Here is a 21823-nt window from a genome sequence, read left to right as displayed (position 1 = left end):
TAACAGGTTGGTGACCGCTGCTATGATGAGAAAATGTATGAGGCAGCGAAACTGCTCTACAACAATGTCTCCAACTTCGGCCGCCTGGCTTCCACTCTGGTGCACCTCGGGGAGTACCAGGCTGCCGTGGACGGCGCCCGTAAGGCCAACAGCACCCGCACATGGAAGGAGGTGTGCTTTGCCTGCGTGGACGGGAAGGAGTTCAGACTGGCCCAGATGTGCGGTCTGCACATTGTGGTGCACGCCGATGAGCTCGAGGAGCTGATCAACTACTACCAGGTAGGACGGAGGTGAAACCCAAATCGAAGAAAGTCCAGGTAAACTGAGTGCACACCGACCGTTTGATATCTTGCCTGCTCCTTTCAGGACCGCGGTTACTTCGAGGAGTTGATCACCATGCTGGAGGCCGCCCTCGGCCTGGAGCGTGCGCACATGGGCATGTTCACGGAGCTGGCCATTCTGTACTCCAAGTTCAAGCCACAGAAGATGAGGGAGCATCTGGAGCTCTTCTGGTCCCGGGTGAACATCCCCAAGGTGCTGAGAGCAGCCGAGCAGGCTCACCTCTGGGCCGAGCTGGTCTTCCTCTACGACAAGTACGAGGAGTACGACAACGCCATCATCACCATGATGAACCATCCGACAGACGCCTGGAAGGAGGGCCAGTTCAAAGATATCATCACCAAGGTACAGTCTGGCTTTTGTTTTATTTAACCATAGAAAAGCTTTAATGTACTTAATAATTGTGGCTTTAAATGACACTGTTTACATTTCTTAATACATTATGCTTTATACATGTATTCATGAACGTGTTTTCTTCCATGTTAGGTGGCCAATGTGGAGCTGTACTACAAAGCCATCCAGTTCTATCTGGAGTTCAAGCCCTTGTTACTGAACGATTTACTCATCATGCTTTCTCCCAGACTGGATCACTCGCGTGCCGTTAACTTCTTCAGCAAGGTAAACTTTGGCCTGCCTGAGAGGAATAAAGACGAACAGATGCAAAGAAATGTATTGTTTTCCTCTTTTGTTTTGAAATGAGCTGACTAACAAAAAAAAATGTCCGTCGCAGGTGAAGCAGCTGCCTCTGGTCAAACCCTACCTTCGGTCAGTACAGAATCACAACAACAAGTCAGTCAATGAAGCACTTAACAACCTCTTCATCACGGAGGAGGACTACCAGGTGAGTGGTGTTCACACTTCTGCTGTTTCTGAAAATGACGTTTAGACACCGATGATAAAATGTTCATGTCGCTCTTGTCAGGCACTGAGGACATCAATAGATGCCTACGACAACTTTGACAACATCTCGCTGGCCCAGCGCATGGAGAAACACGAGCTGATTGAGTTCAGGAGAATCGCTGCCTACCTCTTCAAGGGGAACAACCGCTGGAAGCAGAGCGTGGAGCTCTGCAAGAAAGACAAGCTCTACAAGGTGTGCCTTTCCACGTTCTTCGGAGATCGCATACTGTTGACTGTAATCCAGTAGCTTTGCGACGCAGGGACTTGTCCTCTTGGACTGTGTCTGATCCGGCGGGTGGTCCGTCTGTCCCGCAGGATGCCATGCAGTACGCGTCCGAGTCCAAGGACACGGAGCTGGCGGAGGAGCTGCTGTCCTGGTTCCTGCAGGAGGACAAGAGGGAGTGCTTCGCCGCCTGCCTCTTCACCTGCTACGACCTGCTGCGGCCCGACGTGGTGCTGGAGACGGCCTGGAGGCACAACATCATGGACTTTTCTATGCCATACTTCATTCAGGTCATGAGGGAGTACCTCAGCAAGGTGAGTCGGCTCTTCCCAGGCTGGAGTTCCGTGAACTGTGTCACACAGTGTAACCAACAAGCCATTCACGTCATGAATATCCTCTTTATATCTTAACTGTTGTAAACTGCCAGCATCTGACTCGATGAAATGGCTTCATCTTCTATGCTGCGCCTCTTCTCTTTCAGGTTGATGCAGTAAAAGAACAGGTGAAAGTTTAAAGCTGCTTTTGATCTTGAGCTGAGCTCAAAAGGTTGCAGCCTTGGAGTGTGCATGGTTTTAACTGAAATGCACACCGCACTCGAACACAGTCACTGATACATCTGTAACTTCTGGGCGGCTTTTTAGAGCTACAGCTCGTCACCAATACTAGAGGAACACCTGACGCGTGACTGCAAGAGTCTGCCAACGAGAGGGATTGCAGGAGTTTAGAGTCACTGCATTTGTTTTGAATGTTTGGAGAAAATGCACTTTACACAAAGATTTCAACCTCCGAGCTCCAGACAATAAGATTAATTTGTTTTACTGCTCTGACAGAGATATGAGTTTGTTCTGGTGAAAAGGTGCATTTCCTCCGTTGACACTGCATACCATGGCGCCGTGTTGTTCTTTGAAAGGTTTTGTGTTTTGGCTTCTGTGACCTGGTAACTGAAGGATGCATGTGAGAGAATGTCTGCATAGCAGCAGCAGGCTGTTGTGTCTGGCTTTACTGAGGACGGCTTTGGACTGCAGAGAGCACCCTCTTCCTCTTCCTCACTAAACTGCATCTGAGCTTATTTACTGCCAGGCTTCGACACGCAGCATGGGACTGGCTCTGTTTCTGTTCCCTGCTTGTTGAAGTTGTGTACGGAGTGTTGGAGTTTAAAGAGTAGCTGGTCTTGAATGAACCGAGTGATAAACGCATCGACTGTGCTCCCATAATGTAAACGTGCTTTATCAAACAGGCCCTTTTGGTAGTAATCTGCATCCTCGTGCAGCAGCTTTTCCCCTCAGGACTTGACTTGTACCCTTCGCTTGGTGCTGCATCTGATCCGCTGCTTGTATCGTTTGCCTCCCATTTCTCTTGCTCACGAATGAACGTGTGCTCCGTTACCACGTTCACTAAAGTATTTATGCTTAGTGCAGCCTGTAACAATCTGCACTTTGTCATTGAAATCAGTACTCTTAGACCCCATTTATCTTTTTCAGCATTTCTGCATTTTATGTGTAAACATGTCATATAAACGTGAAAAAAAAGTAAAAAATTATGCATTTTCGTTTGAAACGTCATGTAAATGGAGGTCAATGTCCAAACGGGTTTTCTGATTTGTGTTTTTTTTAAGGCAACGTTAAGGTACAAATTCTGAGTTACTTTTATTCCATCCACAAATTCCGTTTACCGTCTTACATCTTAATCATCAAACATTTTAAACACTCCTTGTGACATAATCCTGCTCTGGCTGTGTAAGACGCAGCCGTTCCAGTTGAAAATGTTCCGTGTCGATCAACTGTCAAGAGTTCTCGCTTTGCTCTAAATGTTTGCGTTTCTCTCCGTCTGCAGGTAGACAAACTAGAAACCTCAGAGTCTGTAAGGAAAGAGGAGGAGCAGGCAACAGAGACGCAACCCATCGTCTATGGTAAGTCTGCTCACAATATCACATCCCACCTCAGTGATCAATGGAGGATGCGCCTTGTATTCTTTTCTAGGGACGTTTAATTAATTGCATTTACAAGATATTAGGGGATTATTGTAAGTAGGTCAAAGATATATTGACAACTAAGATGCTTTGTGGCCAAATTATTAAAGTTTCAAAGGATTTTACTCTGAGGTGTGCCACACGCTAAAGAGTTTTGTGGCTCACCCACCAGCGGTGCGACATGTTAAATGTAGTTTGCTAAAGGTCAGTACTGGCCCTTTAAAGAAGTGTGATCAATGATGAAAACCCGGCTCCGTGTTTGAACCCTCCTCTCTGTGGATCCTGCAGGAGCTCCCCAGCTGATGCTGACGGCGGGCCCCAGCGTCCCCGTGCCCCCCCAGCAGCCCTACGGCTACGGCTACCAGGCGCCCGCAGGCTACGCTCCGCCAGCAGCTCAGCCGGGCTTCGGCTACGGCATGTAAAGACCCCCTCCCCTCCCCTCCCCTCCCCCGCCCGATTCTCTCCACACCCAGGGTGGAGACACATCCATCCACCTCCCAAAGTCCTTCACCAGACCTCCGTCGTCTCTCTGCCCTCTCCAGGGCTGCGGAGGGTAAAACAGACAAAACCTTTTCTTTCTTTCTTTGTTTTTTTTTTTTTTTTTTACTTTCCCCTTTTTAAACTGTCATGAAGGACTCAGTTTTATTTCTGTTGTCAAAGAAAAGAGTTTGAATCACAAAGATTAATTTTCTCACATTCCGTATTGACTAGATTAATTTCTTTTTTTTTCCTTATGTCTATTTTATTTGAATGGGAAATGGTTTATGTACAATGGGGGGCTTGCGGGAAGAGCCAGTCCTCTTCTCGGTCTAAAGAAGAAAAAAGAAAAAAAGGTCTGTTGTGAAGCATCTGATTTGCACTCTGTAGTGAGAAGAAAAGAAAAAAAAAATGTAGAACCTCTTCCTTTTGATGTGTGTGAGCTGCTTCTTCTGTCCGACTGTAAAATGCATTTAATTATTGTATATTCAGACACGGGAAAAAAGAGTAAAAGGAAAAAAAAAAAAAAAAGACCGCTACGATGTTCTTCTATATTTGAACATAAAAACTGCCGCTTCACGACCACAAATCCTGAAACACTACGTCGTACCAGTCACGTCCTCACACTCTCACTTCAGGGCTGCTCCTCCGAGAGAGAAACCACGGGAAAGCCGGACTCGATCCGGCGGCGCCTATGCAGAACTCTCCGCACCGGTCGACGTGTGCTTTTCCACGGCGCTCTGAACGTTGGGACCATTCCACCTCCGGGGGGGGGGGGGGGGGGGGGGGGGGACCGCGCATCCGTCTGCGCTCCACTAACGCGCTCCCTCCTTTAAAAGCCGCGCTTTGTTCTCGCGACACTGTTACTGAGTGTGCAGGAGGGATTTTTTTTTTCTTTTTCTTTTCCAAGCGTCGTCGTCGTCGTCTCTCTCTCAAAAAAAAAAAAAAAAAAAACCTCCCCGGTTCACTCACCCATTCAAACAGAAACAGCTCTCGTGGTGATTTTTGAAGTTTTTATCAAAAGGCTTGCGTGTATACAGGAAAACCAATCATTAACTCCTTTGAACTTATATTCTTATCTAAATTACCTTTAGATTGAAATTGTGCACTTAAAATACTTGATTGTGCATAATCAGGATCATAATGAATGAAACAGCGGTTTTGTTTTTCCACTTAAAAAAATAAAATAAAAAAAATAAAGGCTTCTTGTTTGTCAAGGACGGTGTGATCGTGTCTTGCATTTTCGGCTCGTTTCAGCAGCTTTAAAAACGTGAATGAGAAATTATGCCAGTTGGAAATTTACATTCAATGATGATCGGGCAGATGACAGTAATTCCTAAGATGTGAAACGGAACCAGGTTATGACGTTAACCAGCCAACTTCAGCTTGATTAGTGAGTTATATTAAATTGAATCATCAGCTTCACATTGTGACATTGAAAGTGATAAAACTGAGGGAAAACGATGCACTGCTGCCCCCCAGTGGACAAATACTCGAATATGACTACATGAAATATGACCTTTTTATAAGCCTTTTTACAAAATTAAATATGCAATTTGTCACACTGAATGATCTGATTTCCCTTCACTAATCTGTCAATTGAAACCTCAGGTCTCGGCTGGTTTTCAACAAGAAGTCGTCTACATCTATTGTCAGTCTGGAAATGTTGATGAAATTTGCAGCAGATGGATTTTGAGGTAACCTGGTGGGTGAACGTTCAGATCTTTAAAGAGGACCAATTAATTTTAACTGCCTTGTTGGTTAAAAGGTCCTGAATCTGAACCGTTGGAACAATCCATGTATTAAAAGTCCTACATACATCTGTTAAAAGCATGTGAAGGAAACAAACGTCACCCTCTGAGATGTGAAGTTTGATGAAACGCTCTTCCAAACTATACAACCAGACAGAAAAGTGTGTTTTTACTGCAGTACTAGGAAGAAATGTTGATCCCTTGATTGGCTATGAAGTCACATGAGATGTTTACTCCCATTATGAGAAAGTGTTGCTTGTCAGACACCGATGTGGAGAATCGACATCAGAACCGTGAGTGAAACTGGACTGATTGAGTCGCTGCTGATTGGATGTAGTTCTTGCGCCCTCTGCTGATCAATGCAGGTACTGGAAGCAAAGCGGCTCAAGGAACTGCCTGACGTTTAACAAGGACCGATCAAATTTGTTGTACTTTACATCTAATATTTATATATTGAATCTATGGAATTCAGTTAACATTGCAATAAGCCCCCAGCCTTTTTAAATCGATCAATGAAAGACTATTTGTCCTGGAAGAGGGCAAATTAAGTCTCATTGATAGATAAATAGTGCAACTGCATCTCTGGGTGAACGTATACCAGTAATAGTACAAATTTGATAAAACAGTCTTGTATAAATACAACAAAGATTGAAGGTCAAAGGTTAAATGTGTCAGCAGGTGCAGGAGGCAGGGATCAGTAGTTTTTAGCAAAACCGGTGGTATGTGTGGCGACACTCATGACACTCCTCTTCAGTCTATTTACACACAATTCATATAATTACGTTCCAGTCTTCTGTACAGTGTTGACAAAATAAACCCAGCAACATGAACCTGCAGGATATTGAGAGAGAGAGCGCCACCTGGGGGACATGCTTCAAATGACTGACCAGCAAGGATGTCAGGACCCCTTCAACATTTTTTTGATCAATTGATTAATTAATCAATGCAATGCAGCACTTCAGACAAGAAAAACGAGTTCAAGTGAGGATTTAATAAAGAACTACAAGATGTCCGATCTCATCAATGACGTTACATTACTGCAGCTATACTCCAAAGTAATTACTCAAAATTATAAAGGACCATTCTTTGACTTTCTGAAACTGACTTATCTTTTCCTGTGCCGTGAGAATGACATCAGCATTATTTTCAGATATTTTAATTTCCCAAGCACCTTCACCTGACCAATTGGCGCAGCGAAAGTTTATCAACGGAGAAAAATAAAAAAATAACCATACACCAAGAGTCTGCTGATTTCTAGCAGTAAGAGCCCTGAACTGTTGTACAAAAAACTAGAAACACGCAGCAGCTTGTCTCCGTTTTTTTTTTCTTCCTGAATCAACCAGGAGTTTTGGATTCAAGTCCTCCAGATGCAGCTCGGCCCTCTAGTAGAGCTTCAGGTCTCCGGTGACGCTGTCGATCAGATCGGCGGGACCCGGACCGACGCCCAGCACGGTGCGTGATCCGGGGGCGATCTGAGTCCTCCCCGCGTCCTGGATCAGGCTGACGGGAAGCCCCACTTCCTTGGCCCGGCTCAGCAGGCCGATGAGGGTTTCCTCGTCCGGCGCCTTCACCACCACCTTGGGCTGCCCGCAGTACTCCCACTGTTTGAGCAGCTCTGGGTTCCTGCGCTGGACTTGCTTGTACGCCGACACGGCGGCGTGCGCGCACTGGGCGGCCACCTTCCCCTTGCCCATCTTCAGGTCGTTCCGCACCACCAGGATCATCTTGAACTCGCCTCCTTCTCCCATCACGCTTGCCTCCTTTCCGCCGCCGTTGCCCACGGCGGCCATCACGCCTCTGGACGTCCGGGCCAAGCGGCCGCGCAGCTGCCAGCCGAGGAGGAGGCCGCAGCCCAGGCCTGCCACCACGCCGAAGCCCAGCGGCCCGTATAACAAATCCATACTCTTAAACCTAAACGGAAGAAGGGGAGAGCAGGTCAGGTCCACACAGCGAATAAACGTGTCCAAACATCCCTGAACCACAGAAATTTTTTTCCACAAAAAAATGGAACTGAACCTATTTTGTATAATCTGTATGTTTCCCTCAAGCTTTTACACTGTAAAAACACAACTTCTTCAACGTGACAATAATAAAAAGTAACATCGGGTAAAATGAATACAAAAACACTGAAATCATGAAAGGTTTGTTTCAGCATAAATATAAAGGAGAACTCATGAGAGTTTCAGCTTCACCAGAGCAGATCGTGTGATCATGTTTGATTTAACACAAGGTTTTATGCCACACGTCAATCCTGAGTCTTTTTTTATTTGGTGAAGTTTGGATAAACGTTTCTGCTGTGGTACTTCCGGGTGTCACTGCTGTCTTGGGGACGTCAACACGGTTCGCAGGCAGATTATATGATCTATACTTCATGACACTGGTCCTCCCAACTACTCCAGTCTCCTCGTCTTCACTAGTGACTGGAAGAAGGACATTTGTGCTGTCGCCATCCTCGAATCAAAACAACACAGGCCTACTTGTAATTTCCACCGTATATCAGGGAGCTGATGAAGGGAGGGATCGAGGATCTTGTTCAGGTTGGCCTGATAAAGTTCAAGAGTGACGCACTGGTCCGCCAACAACAAAAGTTAAGCGAGATAAACAATCTTTCTCATCTTTGTTGATCCCCGTACGTGAACTTACTCGGTGGCATTAGTAAACAGTATTGTTTAACTTTCCTCAGAGAGAATTAAAACTGTAGATCTAGTTAAAAAAAAAAACTGGTTTATAACTCGTGTTATTGTGTTTGTATTGCAGCTGCTGCGCGAACTTCGTGAGCTAACAGGCTGTGTGAGTGAAAGTAGCCTAGCTAACGTTAGCTTTCCGAAAACAAACCGAATTTAACTGTTAATGAAGACGAGCCGCGAGACGTACACGTGGATTTGAGACATTTCAAGCCCCCGCTGAGTGATCACACAGCAGATGATGTTGTTTGTATGTCTTACCTGTTACTTTGAACGGCGTGTTGAAGACATGAATGAGGCGGCATCTGCGTCCCTCAGTGATGACGTCACACACTACGTGTTCCCTTTGGCCGAGCTATATTTTTCTTCTGATTTTATGCATGTATGTACATATTTATGTCCATGTTCTTCACAAAACAACCCCCGACATGATTGAAACTGGTGATACTATTCACCTTTTGTTTTGCCGTTTGGTTTTTTACTGCAAATATTTTGGAAGAAAAAGACAAAGTGAGGCGAAACTGTGCAGCAGCGTCACAGCATAGAAAAAAAACTTTGTTTGAACCCACAACTTACATTTATATACTTTTGAAATGGGAACTTAAATGTAAATAATCTATTTTGCTGAACTTTGGCTATTACTTTGGTTTAATGTATCCATCTATTGGTGTATGTATCTTTTTAATATCAATTAACCCTTTATAGGACACTCACTGCAATATGCATAAAATAAGAGACGCCGTAAAATGGCATTTATTTAAATTTTGCATAATGATACCAATAATACAAAAGAATCTTACAGAGTTTAGTAAAACTGACAAAAATCACACATATTTTTTATGATTGAATCATTAGTGCTCTTGTCAAATATTGAATTGTGTTATTTAGCTACACGTTAGTGTTAAAACAATAGTAGCAGAATATGAAGCATGATAATAAATATTGCAAACAAGAACAACAGAAGCAAAATATCTACATAAGGTAATAAAAACCAGAACAATGTTTTACATTCTTGCATGACAATGTTGGTAGAGATTGGACATATACCAGAGATTTAACAAAAAAAAGTAAAAAGACGTGAACGGCACTGTTTTGAATTGTTTAGGCATGGTAAACATCTTCATCTTTCATTGAGCACTTCTCCAAAACACTGATGGACAAACTGCTGAAGGAAGGAGATTCTAGACTGATTTCAAATGTCAAAACCCAGATGTATATACCTTCTCTGATATGAATAAGTTTATGAAAGTTTAACATTTATTTCATACAAGTTATATATGCACATCTCGTGCTGAATCTAAAATAAAACAAAAAACAAAAACATTGATGGGTTGATTGAGAATAACAGGGAGCTGTCATAATACATTTCCACCTGCAGAGGGCAGTAACGGCGCACCAGAGACATCAGCCGCGGTGAAACACTGCACGAGGAAGAAGGTTTCCGTTCAGGCAGTTGTGAGGCCAGCTGTGCGGGGTCCTTGTGGAGGTGACATTCAGTGAGCTAGCAAGTAACACGGAGAAGCGGATCAACATGGCTCAAGCGGTGCAGAAAATGATCGCTAAAGTCCCCACTCTGGTCGGCGGTGAGTCCATTTAATGTTTTAGTATAACTCTGCGCCGTTAAAAGCCGAGGACGGAGGCAGCCTGTGTAGTTTATCTTGAACATACGTAGTGTAGCTCCGTGGCTAACGCCAACTAGCTGCATGGCTGCTGCTCGGGAGTTGTCATTAGTGTTTTCTCTCCTTCCTCAGCCGCTGTCACCTACTCCAAACCCCGGCTAGCCACCTTCTGGTACTACGCCCGCGTCGAACTGGTCCCTCCTTCACCCGCGGAGATCCCCAAAGCCATCGAGGGGGCAACAAACCTCATCAAGGCTTTCCAGTCAGGACGTCTGGGTCAAACCACCGTGCGGGTGCGTGTCTCTCTGCAGAGTCCTGGTTGTTCTGGGTCTGCTGGGAATCAGTTTGTTAAACGATCCTGCTGGGAATCAGTTTGTTATATGATCCTGTTGGATCAGATCAACACATAATGACATTTAGTGAAACTACAGTGAAATCCACTGGCGTGTGAGCAGGTGTCTCCTTGAAGGAAGCGCAGGGTTAAAGTTTTCCTGTCATACATTCGTTCTCTATCAGAGGAAACCTTAATGGAGTTAAATATTTTGTGTACACATTATTGAAGGGTTTTTAAATCCAAGCAGCACCTTTAGATTGTATAGATTAAACACATTTTGGTTCACGAGCCTTAAATAACTTAATCTTAGTTTAGTCTTGAGTGGTAGAATAGTGCTATTCTTACCTTTTTAAATTTACACTTTTTAATTTTATTTTGAGAGTATACCTGATAAAAATGTCTAGTTGCTTTAAAATCAAACAGACGGGATGGAAAATGACTACAATTTCTAGCATAAATTCAATGTTAATGAAACCTTGTGGTGCAAATACAGTGAAATGCCCACAACACTTCTCCTAAGGCAGTTGCATGTTTTTACAAACTCCCCCTGACACCATGACTTTGAGGCAATCGGACGAGCAATGCCAGTTTGCTCACAACGAGGTAACTATGAAGTTGATATATCAGCTTTGGTCTGCTACCCTTAAGAAAACTGTTTTTTGTTTTTTTTAAAGTCAGTGGTTTCATTGTAATTTTTGCAAATAATTGTGGTTTCCTGGGCTGGATCGGAGTCTCTAGTATAGTGCGTCCATCAACACCGAAAAATGTTTTCAAAATGTAATTTTCTAACAGATCGACAATAGAATACTCAGTTTAAGTGGAGATTTGTCATCTTAAACCAGCATGTTATGGTCCCCAGGCCCTCACTGTGATCTCACTTTTACAAAGTTCTGTCTAGTTTCATTTGAAGTGGCTTAATTATAATTTTATTTGACTTTTAAGTGTTTTTATTCAGGTCAATGTCAGGTTCACATGGTGATTACATTACAGTCATTAGTATGTCGTGTGTGGAGATAAAAACACAGAATATATATGACTTTATATCTTCAGGAGATGTGTAAGACGGAAAAGAATTTCCTTCTGGGATTGATATCTATATTTTTTCTAACACACAAAAAAATGTTCAATAAACAGAAATGAGCCTTCTAGTTTCACAGTAGATATTGGTCAGATTAAACAGTTTTCACACTATATTGTCGTATAGATTGTACATATTTAACACATTGAGCAGAGTTATTGATAAATATCTTTTTAAGTCTCCAGTATTAGATTAATCTTTCACCTATATTTTTTCTATATCTACTCCTTTGCCATTGGTTCATCAAGTAACCAATGCCAAACATGGCTTCATTCACAAAACTATTAATATTAGTCAGATTTCCTAAGTGAACCAATGTTGAGTACATTTTTGAGAGGGTTGTAGTGCAGAAAGGTTTTTGTAGAGGATGATCCTGAAATATGTGTCAATCGTCTGCATTGCACGCATTCGTTCTTAAAATATTTGTAATTTAAATGATGTGCTCGTTCTTTGAAAGGCAACTGTGCTGGAAATAGGCGAACCTGCTGTTCCCACTCTCACCTTGACACCGATGTTGGACTTTGTATGCGGCTCACTCAGTGTCTCAGTGACGTTAAAACGAACGACTTGGGAATCAATACATGGAATATCTTTAAATATATGCAGCACAAAGTCAGTTCAGTACTGCTCACTGTTTCTGTAAGACACAACCATGTATTTATACGTTTCCTGTGTTCTTTTAATATTTTGCTCCTGCAAATTCCTGCCAGTAAACAGGTAAATATTTGTGTATTTTAAACTTGAGCACATATTAAATCACTCTCGGGATTGGTTTATTGAGTGGATGTGTCAAATCAGCAGTGCAATTCACAAAAGTTATTTAAGATTTATTGACTGGACACATTTTAAAAAGCCTTTTACACATAATGTATTGAGATATTTTAGTTTTCATTGCAAATATGTGCAGTGTTCTTTGTGTTGGGGGCTGATTATAAAATGTGAGTTGGTCTCAATTTTTATCACAGTAGTAAAATGTTGATTGTTAATTATCTCGAGATCCATTAAGACTCAACGTCTTGGTCTTACTGTGCCTAAACGAGCTGATCAGGTCTGAAAAATGCAGTTGTTTGTATTTGACTGTTTGTCTGTTGACAGGACGCCATGAGGAACGGCCTGGTGGCCACTGAGGTGCTCATGTGGTTCTACATCGGAGAATGCATCGGCAAAGGCGGCTTGATTGGCTACGACGTCTGATTTCCGCACTTTTGCGCCGTTTTTTTTTTGTTGTTGTCGTCCTTCTTTTGAGCATTGTATGCTCAACTTCCTGTAAGATTCCTGGGAACCAATAAACAGATGTCTATTGTTAAAAACATTTTTCCACTTGGTGCTCATTTGTCAGGTTTGATTGCTTTAACATGAGGAAGCTTTTCCTCTCTGCCACATCAATTATTGAAGTTCTCAAAGGAAAGTGAACTTTGGTTTTTAAATAGATCACACACAAGAGATAAAATTGTGTGTTTAACACATGTTGCATTTCATTTTTACCTTGGTATTTTTAATAAAATCTGGTGGCAGTTACCTGTAGTACAGGAGTGTCCAACTCATTTTACTTCAGGGGCCAGATATAGTGTAAATTATTAAATAAAATAAAAAAAAAATGCTTGAAATTCTTAACTTTGTGGGTGTAGAACAATAATTTAAAAAAAAGATGGACTATGCAGAACAAATCCAGCCGCCAAACAACCAAGCAAATTTAAAAGATGTCAAAGAAAATTGTGAATTTTCACCAAATTTCTTAAGAGTAGTGGACATTAGTATTCGCCTCAAATTCATGTTGTCAGTAAAACATGTAATGAAACAGCTTTTTGGACACATCTCTGTATTTTGCACCACAAGGTTTCATTAAAATTGGCTTTTTGTTGACATTGAAGTCTTTTTCTGTATTAATTGTTTTCTGTTCAAATGTAGGTGATTCCCCCCCCCCCCCAACAAAGAATAATAACTTCCAAATTAAAGGTTATTATGTCACTATTTTACTGGTCTGGCTCACTCAAGTTGTTTAATACCCCTATTTGAAAATTAATATCGGAAGGTTTCAGTAGTGTATATATAGCAATTTCTTTTTATGGAAGTTAAAATTAGTTTTTAACTGACAAATTGTGACGTGTGATTTTGGTCATTTTTCAAGATACTTGTAAGTTACCTTGGTTTTAATACAAATTTCAAAGTCTTGAAGTGAATAAATTATCTTAATGTACACATAGTTTAGAGGTCGTTGTATAAAACTCAAAAGAAAACGAGGGTGGAAAAAAAAAAAAAGTTTTTTGACTTGAAATAGAAGTGTGTTCGTGCCTGCCGACAGGGGGCGCTGTGCGAGCGCAGACAGTGAAGAGACGTCAGTTTCAGTGAAACCTTGTTTTCAAGCAGGTGTTCTGGCGGAACACAGAGACGCGCTGAGTTCCTCACATACCAGCCGAGGATTTCCCGACCTGACGCTTCTGAAGATTCTCTCTTCAGAAACAAACCACATCCAACAACTCCAAAGCCTCGTTTATTCATTTAGTTCTTTATTTAACGAACTATGATGTGAGTAATTTGGGTACAAAAGAAGTATTTTTCGGTGATGGAATTACATCGTGGCAGTCCATTTTCTAAATACACACAATTAAATAAGGGTTAGTTCAAGTGGAACGGGAAAAATAAAAACAACTGCGAGGATTTTCAGCCACTGATACATATAGCTGTCTGATAAACAAGTGAAATGACAAAGAAACTTCTTTCATGTACTACTAATAATAATACCAATAATAATAATACCTGTTTGATGAAAAAACATGAAGGCTGATGTAGTTATTCGCCACCCCACAAGTGCAACATACACACACCATGACTCAGACCATCATGTGAAATACATCCCGCCTGCTATGATGTGATACTCTGGGATAAATCTAAGTATCAGCATTTAAAGGTTTAACCTCTTCTCTCTCTCGCATAATGTCATACAGTTATCTAGACGTTATCAGATGCTAGCAGGGATAACACTTTTTTTCATATTGGAATTGTGTGATTACGCAGTAATTGTGTGTTTTAGAATATATATGTATAAAAAAATCTATGGTGAAAATGTAATTTGACATAATTCAAAACTTAATACAGTCTGTGATGTGTAAAGTTTAAAAAAAAAAAAAAAAGGAGTATGTACACATTTGGAAGGAGCATTTTTCTTAAAAAAGAAAAAAAAAGCAATAAGTACATGAACAATGTGGTTTGGTTCAGTTTGAAAATTGCAAAAATCTATATATTCCAGAGGCGTCGCTGTATAAGTTGACGACGGGATTTAAAAAAAAAAAAAAAAAAAAGGGGGGGGTGGGGGTGGGTGATGTAGTCGAGGAGTCGCCCCTGTCACTTGACGTTGCAGATCTTGACCGAGGTTCCCACCCCGAAGCCGGGATAGAGCGGCTCCACGAAGGTGGTGTCGAAGCGGTGCAGCAGGGTCATGGTGCTTCCTATGCTGTAGAAGGCCAGCACGCCCGCCGTGTGGTCCAGGTACACTCCTATCCGGGGCGAGTGGGGCCCGCTCACCGCCTTGTCCACGCGGTTGTGCCAGGCGGAGTAGCCCGAGTCGGAGCACAGGAGGCTCCAGGACGTGTCGTTGTAGCCCAGCAGGCACAGCGAGCCTTTGCCCTTCCTGCTGATGCCCCTGTAGGCCACGCCGATGGAGAACTCCCCGTTCCACTCGATCTCCCAGTAGAAGCGGCCGCCGGACAAGGCCTCCCGGCACAGGACCTGGGCGAAGCTGTCGAACCTCTCCGGGTTGTCGCCGTACGGCTGCAGGTCCCTGGTGCGGCTCACCTTCCTGCTGCTGTCGGAGATGTACAGCTCCTTGTAGGCCGTGCTGGGGTCCATCTTCAGCTGGCAGAAGTCTGCAGGAGGGAGAGGAGAATATAGTCAAATAGAGAAAAAACCCCTGAATAAAACCACACAAAGGATCAACAGCAAAGTAAAAAAAACTAAACAAAACACTATTTTCAGAAGATTAGAGATCTAAGATTGAAAAGTTAATTGTATTTTCAGGTATTTCTACACCTGACATTTTGTAATATTTCATTTTCACACTGTATTTTCGCCCTAATCAGGCATAAAACTTATTTTCTCAGGCTTTCCGAGTAGAATATAGTAAAATAGAAAAAAAAACCTGTAAAAAATCACACAAAGGATTAACAGCAAGGTATATATTTTGCTTATTTCATTTCCTTTATCTTATAATAAATCTTTTATTTTACACATTCTCCTTTTTATTAATCTCCTCGTTCTAATGTATTTCCTTCATTTGCATTTCAAGCCTGCGAATGCTGCTGTAGAAATCAACTTCTCTGGCTTTAAAATGACATAAAATAAACCAAGACAGGCTTGGAATAGTTCAGTTTATGTGGAATTTATCATCATATATGTAAAGTTCACAGTTTGACTCAAAAGATTGTGTTAAAAACTTTTACATTGCAATTTGGCTTTTTGGATGGAAAAAAAATCACTTTCCTATTTGAATAAAAATCTGAATGAAATTGACTTTTTTGGTTGAATAGTGGCACAAATGTAAAATATAACTTAAAAAAAATAGTAATACATTATTAAAAACACACACCCAGAAAGTCAGTTATTTGCACTTTGATGAGTATTTCACTCATATTAGTTACAATTCACATAGTTACTAAAACAAGAATCACAGAAATTGTTCAATGTTTATAAGTATTTTCAAAATTTTAATCTTCTATGAAGAAGAAGACATGAGAATCCAGTCGAAACAAAGTTTGTCAAAAACTTGTCCGAAGAGAAGAAAAGAGAAAATCTGATATTGTAATTTTCTCGCCAATAATTTTGTTCTTTTAAGAGAAATCTCCCGTTTTCCATCACACACCTGTGTATTTTTGATAGAAAATTGAGTAATTGTCTGAAAAATATGAACATTTTGATATTTTAAATGCAACTGAATGCACTTTCTACTTACTAACACTTTTCACTTCACTTTTTTTTTTTTGCATTTGCAATTTAAGCACATGTTAATAAGAATTTTACTTGAGTCCAAATCTTTAGTCTCCATGTTTGCAGTTGAATACATGTAAATGTACTTTTTTTTGTGTGTTCAAGTCCAACGTTCTCTTCCAGAAGTGAGAAACTTACATTTGATGAAGTCACCTCTGCTCCGGGGCTCTGGAGGTGGAGCAGCGCTGTCCACCGTTATCTCTTTGCCTGCACACAAAGACACTCCGGTTTAGGTCGAGGTGAACTCAAATCCGCCCACACAAAATGCCTCTAGTTCTTGTGTTCGGCGCGTGACTCCTGCTGTGTTTTTAACCGAGGGGAATATATGACGCGGCCGCTTCTGCGGCTCCCCGCCGACAATTTAGTCCGAACGCGGCGCGGACCCTAAACAATAATTAACCCGTTGGGAGGACGTGACTCACCTCTGGTCCTTCTGTCCAATGTGCGACTCTCCGTGGTGTAGACCGGCACCTCGTTCACTGCGGGACATCACACATTTCACAGTCATACTCGGAGTCTGGGCCGTTAATCCTGGCTGTTATTCGTCAGGCCAGACCTGACTTGGAGATCTTGAGCAGCTCTTCTCGGCCAAACTCCTCCAGGCTCTCCTTGATCTCCGCCACGGCCTTCCTGACGGCCCCGAACGAGAAGTCTGGGTTCACGGTCACTCGGGGGATGAAGCCGTCGTCGGTTGGGGTGCAGAGGTAGTTGAAGTTCTGACAGGGGGGAGGAGGATCATTAGTTGTTGGCTGGTTTTACTGTGAGACAAAGAATTTGCGCTAAAACCTGAAATCTTTCCCAGTTCATGTGTGTGTTTTCCTCTAAAACCATGTGTTTGAGGATAATTGGAGGCTTTAGTTGCCCTTAAGTGTGATTACAAGTGTCTATGACTGTCTTGAGTTTGTGCTCGTGATGGACAGATGTTTCTACCGACAGCCCGCTGGGATCAGATTCAGCTTTTTTCGGTCTCATGGACAATTTGCCCTGGGGTCACCTGCAGGAAGTGGATGTGGTCCTCGGTGCTGTGCAGCTGCTTGAGGCCGGACTCCTTCTTCTTCAGCTCCTCGATCTCCTGTTCCAGGCGCTCGATCAAAGCCTCGGCCTGGTTGAAAGCCGCCTTCTCGTTGATGCCGATCAGCTTGGTCACCTCTGACCTCATCCTCTCGATGGAGCGTATCATGTCCTCGAACATCTTCTGGCTGTCCACCATGGCTCTCTGAGCCGAGTTCTGCACACAAAATAAATATTAAAAAAAAAACTTGGCTTCGACAGGTTTCTTATCATCTTGTGAGGAATTAATCCCCACTTACTTTGAGTGAATCCACGGCAGTCTTGAGTTCTTCCAGCTCTTTCACTCTTTCCTGGCATTTTTGTCGAATCTCCGCCTGGGAAATTCCCAAAAGTTTCTGCGGGAGAAAAGATAAAAGAACCGTTTATTTTCCACGCATTTCCTCCCATGCTGGCATGTCTGGCGGTTCTCTTTAATACTATAATACCACCGACATATTAAATCACGTCCATGTTTTATTGTTCGTCACACAAAGCTTCAAATTTGTTGAATCAGTGCAAAACATTCTTCCTCATCAAGGAATATCTCAGGGGGGCCCTTCGGCCCAAAGAGTCTTCTTTAATACAGCCTGCTTTTATCTCAGGGGGTAGATGGAGGTGGGGGGGGGGTTGAATCTGGAGAGGAATTTTGTCCATGTGAGGAATGTGAATCTACCAATGCCTGACTTTTAAAGAGATGTTTCAAGGTGCACAACAGTGCTGACATGCAGAATAGAAGAGCGTCTAATTCAGCTTTTACTCAAGCCCACCAACCCATTCTTCAAGATAAGCTTGAGGAATGTGGGGAATCTAGTGAGGGGAGGAGGAGGAGGAGAGGGGGGGTGGTGGCTGGTGGAGGGGGGGGGGGGGGCGAAGTGGGAGATGTAGTGAGATGTGTGTGAGACCCAGGTTGTAAATCCGAAAGATGAAGGAAACCAGACGAGTGAATGTAAATGGAGCAACTGAATTACGGCTTCATACCCGGCTTGCATTTTACAGATCTGACAGCCATAAAGCTAAAACACGCCGTCGCTGACGGGTCGACCCTTCACGCTATCTTATCTCCTCTGCATTGTTGGGCAGGCAAGTGTCATAGGTGAGTCACGTGAGCGTGGCTTCTGCGCCGCGACCGCACCGAGGTGTTCGGACGCCTTCACTCCCCTGACATTCCTGTGTGGCTGCAGATCCGCTCCCACAGGTGGGGAAATGGACGGCAGACAGTTTCTGTGTATTTATCCCACAGCTGGATCGCCACATTCTCTGGAAAGCTTTTCCTCTCTCAGTGGTGATAAGTGGAAGGAACGCCCCCCCCTCCACCCCCCCTTACCTCCCTCCCTCCCCCCCCTGGTCTCCAGGCAGCTAATCAGAGAGCCGGATTTGTTTTGGCGGCGGTGACTGCCTGCCAGGGTAGCTGATAGCGTTGGTCAAATGGGTCAAAGTACAACCGTCAGTTGTGGTGCCTGGGGCACGAAAACACACTGTTTGCTTTTGCTCAAGTTTCTCCAAGCGTCTGATGTGTCCGAAACTTTCACTGAGTTTAACGGTGACGGTCACGAACAATATGCTTCCTGTGTAAGAGAGAGAGAGGGAGATAGAGAGAGAGAGAGAGAGAGAGTAGGATTTCTTACCTGCTTCTCGCCCCTCTCAGCCTCTGCAGACACGATGTCGTGGCCCCTGTGTTCACTGACAGTGCAGATGGCACAGATACACATCTGGTCTGTCCGACAGAAGAGCTCCAGGGACTTCTGGTGCTGCGGGCAGATCTTCCTGTCCAGGTTCCCCAACTCGTCCACCAGCTTGTGCCTCTTGAACGTGGCCGACTCGTAGTGCGGCTTCAGGTGCTTGTCGCAGTAAGACGCCAGACAGTTCAGACACGACTTCACAGCCTTCAGCTTCTTCCCGGCGCAGAAGTCGCAGGGGACGTCGCTGGGCCCGGCGTAGGCGTTCCCCTGGGACGAGTTGAGGGTCAGGTTGAGGCCGCTCTTCTTGATCTTCTCCGCCACCATGCTCAGGGTGGCGTTGGGACGCAGCACCGGCCTCTGGGTGAACGTGATCTTACACTGGGGACAGATGTAAATCCCCGTGTAGTCGGCCTCGTTCCAGTAGCCGCTGATGCAGTCCATGCAGAAGCTGTGGCCGCAGGGGATCGCCACGGGGTCCCTCAGCAGGTTCAAGCACAGCGAGCAGTTGAAGTAGTCTGGGGAGCTTTGATCAGCCATTGTGATGAACTCCGAGCGCAGGCACACCAGCAGGAACAAGGCAGGACAGAGCGCCACGAGCAGGTAGGAGTTTCGCCGAGTGCGACTAGGAGCCCGCCCTCCAGAGTGTGGTACAGCCAGAGACAGGACCGACTTGTATTTCTGAATTCCAGAGGTTATTGATTGAAAGCAGACAAGGCCCTCCCCCCGCTGTGCTGTGACTACATCCAGCCCTGCCCAGTTCAGATAAGCAGGTTGAGCAAGGAAAGAGAGAGAGAGAGAGAGAGAGGGAGAGGGAGAGGGAGGGAGGAGGCGGGCAAACGGCACAGCAGAGCCGAGAGGAAGAGAGAGAGAGAGAGAGAGAGGGAAAGTGCAGAGTGGAAGAAACAGAATGAATGAAATGTGAAAAACAAAAGAAGTCCAAAAGAATGAAAAAAAAACAAAAAAAACAACATTTCCATTTTCCCTTCAGTTTCCTCTCCTCTTAAATTCTCCTTCTCATGTGGCTCATCTGTGGATGTTGTTGCTCACACACTTCTTGGCAGCTGTATTTCCACCTATTGTTGTCACACAGAATCGCCATTGTCTTAAACCGGTTATAGTCTGGCAAACATAAATGCAGCCTAAGGTAGTGTAGGAATTCAAGGGACCACCCAATAAACAAACAGGGAGACGTTTGCAGTTTGAACAAAGTTTTTTTTTTTTTTGGGGGGGGGGGGGTAGAAACACCAGAACACGCTCACTTCTCGCTTTAAAAAACCCCGCCATGAACGACTTATGCTAGTTGAACTTGCTGCAGGTGGTTTGTTCGGGAGCATTTGCACTGCGACCAGTCTGACCAGTCCGCCCGCTTTTTTCCACGGCAATCATCTATCACCGTCGTGGCCACACTGTACGGGTTCATGCAGCAGATGGAAAACAAACAGGGACAAACGCAGCATTCCTGCCAGGACGTGGTGTGGATTCCTCTCGTACTTCACTCGAGCTGCCACGCGGGTTTTTTTTCCTTTTTTTTCCATGCCGCCCTCGCAGTTACCTCATGTATTGTTATTTAAAACACGCCAAGGGAAGGGGAAAAAAAAAAAAAAGAAGCGGAGACCCCGAGTTTCTCGAGTGTCTGCTGACATCATCGTCTCTCATTAGCATTTCAATTAGGCCCCGCTGCTGGTGTCCTCGAATGCTAACCTCTCATTCATGGCATTTTCTTTTTCTTTTTCACTTTCCTGCATGGGATTACAGTCTCTCGTGTAAAAAAAAAAAATAAATAAATAAAAATGCATGTTTAAATGATAATGATAATTTTCTCTCTCTATGTTCCAGATATGGGACTGTGCAGAAAATGTACATTTCAGAACACTTGCTCCACCTTGACCTGACATGTTGCATTACTTCATGCATTCGGTAGTTTCACCTCTCCATATTTGGTCAGGTTTCTGATAAGCCAGTTTTGTTTTTTTTTGTCTTCCTTCCTCCACAGTGCTCAAATGAACAACCTGTTTGTGGAGAGCACCACCGCCTGTGGGAAAGGTGCAACATCCGACTGACGATTGCATAAATTGCATGATTGTTTTAAAAAAACAACAACAACAAAAAAAACATAAAAAAAAAAAAAGAGAGAGAACATGAAGCACGGTGAAGTTGAGCATACAGAAACACTTGTGCAAGATTTAATAATACGTCTCGTTACAGACGAGCGCGCTGATTATAGGACCGAGCAGACAGAAACTGCACAGTCATCTGAAGCCCGGCCCGGGTTCAAGGTGAAGGGTCAGTCTTCATTAAGGTGCAGCGAGAGCGCGAGTTCTCTCCCAGGTCCAGCGCTGCCTCACACAAACGGCTTTTTGATCAAAGGAAACAGGGAGCTACTTCAGTGTGTGTGTGTGTGTGTGTGTGTGTGTAATAAAAACAGGAAGAGGACGCCATCTTAATGAAATGTCCAACGGGAAGGTGGTGGACAGAAAACTTGCAAGAAGTGATTTAAAATAAAGAAAAAAAAAGTGAATGAAATGTGATTAAAAATAAATAAATAAATAGTGAGTGTATAAAAACATCAATTTGGGGTGATATTAGCGTGAAAACAAGTGAAAGAGTTCTCAGAAGGGCGAGGAAGCTGGTTTGTTATGGGACACGCCCATGTGAGCAGAGAGCGGGTCACATGCAGCCGGTGAACCTGGGACATGTCCATTTGATCTGGTTTCCTGTCATAATTCTACCCATTACGAAA

General features: G+C 43.6%; 4 protein-coding genes across 5 annotated transcripts in view; 2 read left to right on the top strand and 2 right to left on the bottom strand.

The window, feature by feature from the left end:
• cltca (clathrin, heavy chain a (Hc)) overlaps positions 1-5487 on the top strand; it is a 30806-nt gene extending 25319 nt beyond the window's left edge. Inside the window, exons 23-30 of one of the 2 annotated variants that reach the window (XM_080508905.1) lie at positions 7-279; positions 367-684; positions 826-957; positions 1070-1180; positions 1262-1432; positions 1555-1776; positions 3296-3371; positions 3720-5487. In XM_080508905.1, coding sequence (XP_080365031.1) covers positions 7-279; positions 367-684; positions 826-957; positions 1070-1180; positions 1262-1432; positions 1555-1776; positions 3296-3371; positions 3720-3853 — 1437 coding nt within the window. In that variant the 3' untranslated portion in view covers positions 3854-5487. The remainder of the gene's footprint in view (positions 1-6; positions 280-366; positions 685-825; positions 958-1069; positions 1181-1261; positions 1433-1554; positions 1777-3295; positions 3372-3719) is intronic. The other variant, XM_080508906.1, reaches the window with a different exon arrangement.
• A 1148-nt stretch (positions 5488-6635) lies between these two features.
• Positions 6636-8667, bottom strand: ptrh2 (peptidyl-tRNA hydrolase 2). The gene is made up of 2 exons (XM_080509556.1): positions 8605-8667; positions 6636-7570 (listed from the first exon to the last, which is right to left on the bottom strand). The coding sequence occupies exons 1-2, from the start codon at positions 8646-8648 to the stop codon at positions 7042-7044; spliced, it is 573 nt and encodes a 190-aa protein (XP_080365682.1). The 5' UTR covers positions 8649-8667; the 3' UTR covers positions 6636-7041.
• Positions 8668-9785: 1118 nt separating this feature from the next.
• On the top strand, positions 9786-12686 carry atp5l (ATP synthase, H+ transporting, mitochondrial F0 complex, subunit g). The gene is made up of 3 exons (XM_080508293.1): positions 9786-9926; positions 10095-10255; positions 12470-12686. Exons 1-3 carry the CDS (start codon positions 9875-9877, stop codon positions 12566-12568), a joined length of 312 nt encoding a protein of 103 aa, XP_080364419.1. The 5' UTR covers positions 9786-9874; the 3' UTR covers positions 12569-12686.
• Positions 12687-13895: 1209 nt separating this feature from the next.
• On the bottom strand, positions 13896-19711 carry ftr82 (finTRIM family, member 82). Its single transcript, XM_080508794.1, has 7 exons — positions 19030-19711; positions 17665-17760; positions 17349-17582; positions 16911-17070; positions 16777-16833; positions 16493-16561; positions 13896-15237 (listed from the first exon to the last, which is right to left on the bottom strand). The coding sequence occupies exons 1-7, from the start codon at positions 19618-19620 to the stop codon at positions 14717-14719; spliced, it is 1728 nt and encodes a 575-aa protein (XP_080364920.1). The 5' UTR covers positions 19621-19711; the 3' UTR covers positions 13896-14716.
• Positions 19712-21823: the final 2112 nt, after the last annotated feature.

This window comes from Blennius ocellaris (assembly GCF_963422515.1).
Source record: "Blennius ocellaris genome assembly, chromosome: 14".
Classification (NCBI taxonomy): domain Eukaryota; kingdom Metazoa; phylum Chordata; class Actinopteri; order Blenniiformes; family Blenniidae; genus Blennius; species Blennius ocellaris.
The sequence above is the reverse complement of the archived record's forward strand: the minus strand, read 5'-3'. Positions and strand labels throughout refer to the sequence as shown.